The 4,088-nt window shown below is 52.9% G+C and overlaps 1 protein-coding gene across 1 annotated transcript; it reads left to right on the top strand.

The window, feature by feature from the left end:
• Positions 1-1,295: 1,295 nt before the first annotated feature.
• On the top strand, positions 1,296-4,088 carry LOC111155483 (basic helix-loop-helix family member e22). The gene has a single exon (XM_022515648.1). The coding sequence runs from the start codon at positions 1,296-1,298 to the stop codon at positions 2,406-2,408; it is 1,113 nt and encodes a 370-aa protein (XP_022371356.1). The 3' UTR covers positions 2,409-4,088.

Raw genomic sequence — 4,088 nt, 5'->3', positions numbered from 1 at the left:
GGAAAGTTTGAGAAATCAGTTTCCTCCCGTTTAGGAAATCGTATGCTTCATAATCACCATCACTGTCTCAGTTATTTGGAGACCGCTGCAAACGCACCCCTTCCTTTTTTTTTTAATCTAATGGGCTGCATAATCAAGTTGCTCTCCATTTTCCTTTTTTTTTTTCCTCCCCAACCCGGATAGGAAATGAGCAGTGGGCGTGCGGGTGGAAATAAGGCAGTGTGTTCAAGGGGGACGACTGCTTTGCTCTCTTCCTGAGAATCCTGGGTGAATTTTGGGCAAGCCAGCGGGACACTACTTCCCCCCGAAACTCCCATCACCAAATCCGGATCAGAGTCATTCTACGAACAGGGGTGGAGTGTAATTCTCGCCCGCAAGGGTAATTTAGCACAAGATGAGACAGCAGTGGCGAGGGAAGGGCAGTGGGGGTGGGGTGCGGCGGATGGGGGCGTCTGCTTTCCCCGGGACTCCCAGGCTTTGCCGCCGATCTACAATTTGCTGAAGGAGCAAAGAACATCTTCGGCTCTAAGTAGGGCTTTTAGTGTGCTCATTGATGAGTGAAAGTCGCCACACATGTCAAGCTAAAGGCAGTTGTTGGGTTACTAACAGGACCCAGCGCCTTGCAAACATATGCGCTAAGCTGTGTATACAGATGGCACGCAGAATAATGGAGCCGGCGCCTTTTATAAAGCTCTAGCTGCTGCCTGTCTTCAGACCTGGGAAATGAAACTATTCAGACTCGCGGCCAGATAGCGCCTGCGATTGTTTGTTACCGTTTTAATCCTATTAATTAAAACGTTAACCTGATTGGGTAGAAAGCGCTGTCCCAACAGGCGAGTCTTCTTCATAATAACCTACTCAGAGATAATGATGTAAAAGACTCCCCCGTCTGTGGCGGCGGCTGGTTGATGGGTCCGGAAATCTCTTGAAGGTGAATCCAAGCAAGATAAACGGTGCGGAGAGGCGGCGCGGGGTTGGGCTCAGAGCGGCGGCGGCAGCGGCGGCGGCTCCACTCCCTCCGCGCCCACCCTCCCACCATGCGGGGCCGCGGCCCATGGTGAGCCCCAGCAGCCAGCACCATCGGCTGGAGACGAAGAAGAAGAAGAAGAGGAGGCGGAGAGCGCGGGGGAAGGCGAAAAAGAAAAAGAAGGGGAGAGGGCTGCCAGCAGCACCGGGACCGACGCGCGCACCAGCCCAGGAGCCCGGCTCGGGCGCGTCTGCGGCGCCGCCTGACCCCCCAGCCGAGGCGGCGGCGGCCGGCGCGGCGGGCCGGGGCTGCGCGCCGGCGCCGGACCATGGAGCGCGGGCTGCACCTCGGCGCGGCCGCCGCGGGCGAAGACGACCTCTTTCTGCACAAGAGCCTGAGCGCCTCCACCGCCAAGCGCTTGGAGGCGGCTTTCCGCTCCACGCCCCCGGGCATGGACCTGTCCCTGGCGCCGCCGCCCCGGGAGCGCCCGGCATCGTCCTCCTCATCGCCCCTGGGCTGCTTCGAGCCGGCTGACCCCGAGGGGGCAGGGCTGCTGCTGCCACCGCCTGGGGGAGGCGGTGGCGGCGCGGGAGGCGGTGGAGGCGGCGGCGGGGTGGGCGTCCCCGGGCTGCTCGTGGGCTCTGCCGGCGTTGGGGGCGACCCTAGCCTGAGCAGTCTGCCGGCTGGGGCCGCCCTGTGCCTCAAATACGGCGAGAGTGCGAGCCGGGGCTCGGTGGCCGAGAGCAGCGGCGGCGAGCAGAGCCCCGACGACGATAGCGACGGCCGCTGCGAGCTGGTGCTGCGGGCCGGAGTTGGCGACCCGCGGGCCTCCCCGGGCGCGGGAGGCGGCGGCGCCAAGGCGGCCGAGGGCTGCTCCAACACCCACCTCCACGGCGGCGCCAGCGCCCCCCCGGGGGGTCCCGGCGGCGGCGGCGGCGGCAGCGGCGGGGGTAGCAGCAGCGGCGGCGGCAGCGGCAGCGGCAGCAGCAGCAGCAGCAAGAAATCCAAAGAGCAGAAGGCGCTGCGGCTCAACATCAACGCCCGGGAGCGCCGGCGGATGCACGACCTGAACGACGCGCTGGACGAGCTGCGCGCGGTCATCCCTTACGCGCACAGCCCCTCGGTGCGGAAGCTCTCCAAGATCGCCACGCTGCTGCTCGCCAAGAACTACATCCTCATGCAGGCGCAGGCCCTGGAGGAGATGCGGCGTCTTGTCGCCTACCTCAACCAGGGCCAGGCCATCTCGGCCGCGTCGCTGCCCAGCTCCGCCGCCGCGGCGGCGGCGGCCGCTGCCCTGCACCCGGCGCTTGGCGCCTATGAGCAGGCTGCCGGCTACCCATTCAGCGCTGGGCTGCCCCCGGCCGCCTCCTGTCCGGAGAAGTGCGCCCTGTTTAACAGCGTCTCCTCCAGCCTCTGCAAACAGTGCACGGAGAAGCCTTAAACAACCACCCCCCTCCGCCCCGGAAAACACAAGACCGACCCAAAAGCTAGAGGAAAGTGAAAAGCTGCCCCCCCTTCCCTTTTTATTTTGGTCCTCTCGTAGTTGTGAAACACTTGCAAAGCAAACAAAGCAGAGGCGAGAACTGAGGAGAAATATCAGAGACAAACGGGACTTTTAGCCTTGACATCCCCAGAATCTCCGTCTTTGGGGTGGGGAGGGAGGGAGGAGGGAGGTGGAGTTGGGATGAAGTATGGATGTCTTTTTTTTTTCTCAGAAAAGTGGCAACTTTGGTGGCAGCCTAGACCGCAAGGGAGTTTAAGAAATAAGTTGGGAAGTAGTCGCTTGGTTATTAAGCGTGGAGATTATTTATTCAATGGCAAAATACTAATCCTACTAATAATTGTGAATTTGGCTAGTGCTGAGGGGCAGAGGAGGAGTCCGGGTTGGGTGGCTTGTGGGACGGAATATTCATTCAGACAAATCAGAAAGGGCACTTGAAAATAAATTTTGATTCTGAGCCAGGAGAAAAACTTGAAATGTAGACTTATTTAAGTGGGGGGGAAAAAACCAGAAAGAGACACATTGCTATGAAAAGACTTGTATTTTTTATTGTCTCTGAACTTTAATCCTGTGAAAACGCTCAAAAGTTTTGGCAAGAGTGATATAAAAAACTGACTGTGGCTGAAAGAATTGCATTTAAAAATATTTATGTGCACCTTGTTACTTTTCACTCTGCAATGATGTATTAACAATTCATGGTATTTATTTGTTATTCTTCAATGACCCTTCCACATCAACAATATTTATCATGTGTTAAGGTCATGGGTCTTATGTGCAGATTTTTTTTAATGCCTCTAAAATTCTGTTTTATAGATTAACTTATACTGTGTGCCAAGTGTTTAAAAGGTTTATTTGCCAACAAGTATGAAGAGACATATTGATGTATCTGAGCTGCTTAGGTTTATCAAAGGTCACCTGGATATTTTCAGTTGCATCATCCCTGTATTTAAATTGAGCTTTAATAAATTGCTTCAGTCCAAAAATTACAGGAAAGGTGTATTCTTAATTGATGAATGAATTGATCTCTTTTTTTGAAAGGGGACTCCTTTGCATTCTAAAAGGGAAAGACATCACAGCAATAGATCCTATAAGTAAGAACATGCTAAGCAAATATTTTTCCAGGCTGTGCTGTGCATTTTTAAAAGGTCTAATTTAATTGCTTTTAATATATATGTACATATATAAGTTATTTTAACTGTGGAGAATTATTTAAGTTAAAAGACTGGTTTGATTTGCCTATGGTGTGAAATCCTTAGTTATTTTTCTAAAAAAAATAAAATTTAAAAAGAAATAAAACTAAGGAAGAGCGAGAAGCTATTTACCCAAAGTGAGCTTTCAGTTTTAGTTTGCATGGCTGTTTGCCTGCCTTTCTGTCCTATGAAAATCAAGAAAACCTTTTTTTAAAAAATGGAGTCCTGCTATTTTCCACTCCTTGCAGATAATACAAATTCAGTTTGTCAGGTTGGATGGCGAGTTGGGAGCTATGATGGATCTACTGGCGGGTTTTGGATGTGTAAAGAATGATATATATCTTAAATAGGTCAATCAGACTATGACAGCTATGTACGACCATTTGTATGTGTATCTATGTCAGAAAGAATCTTTATTAAAATATTTTGA

This window comes from Enhydra lutris, unplaced genomic scaffold (genome assembly GCF_002288905.1).
Source record: "Enhydra lutris kenyoni isolate GAN:26980312 unplaced genomic scaffold, ASM228890v2 scaffoldscaffold41, whole genome shotgun sequence".
Taxonomy (NCBI): domain Eukaryota; kingdom Metazoa; phylum Chordata; class Mammalia; order Carnivora; family Mustelidae; genus Enhydra; species Enhydra lutris.
The sequence above is the reverse complement of the archived record's forward strand: the minus strand, read 5'-3'. Positions and strand labels throughout refer to the sequence as shown.

Coding starts and splice junctions, on each gene's coding strand:
- LOC111155483 (XM_022515648.1), top strand. CDS start 1,296: ATGGAGCGCGGGCTGCACCTCGGCGCGGCCGCCGCGGGCGAAGACGAC.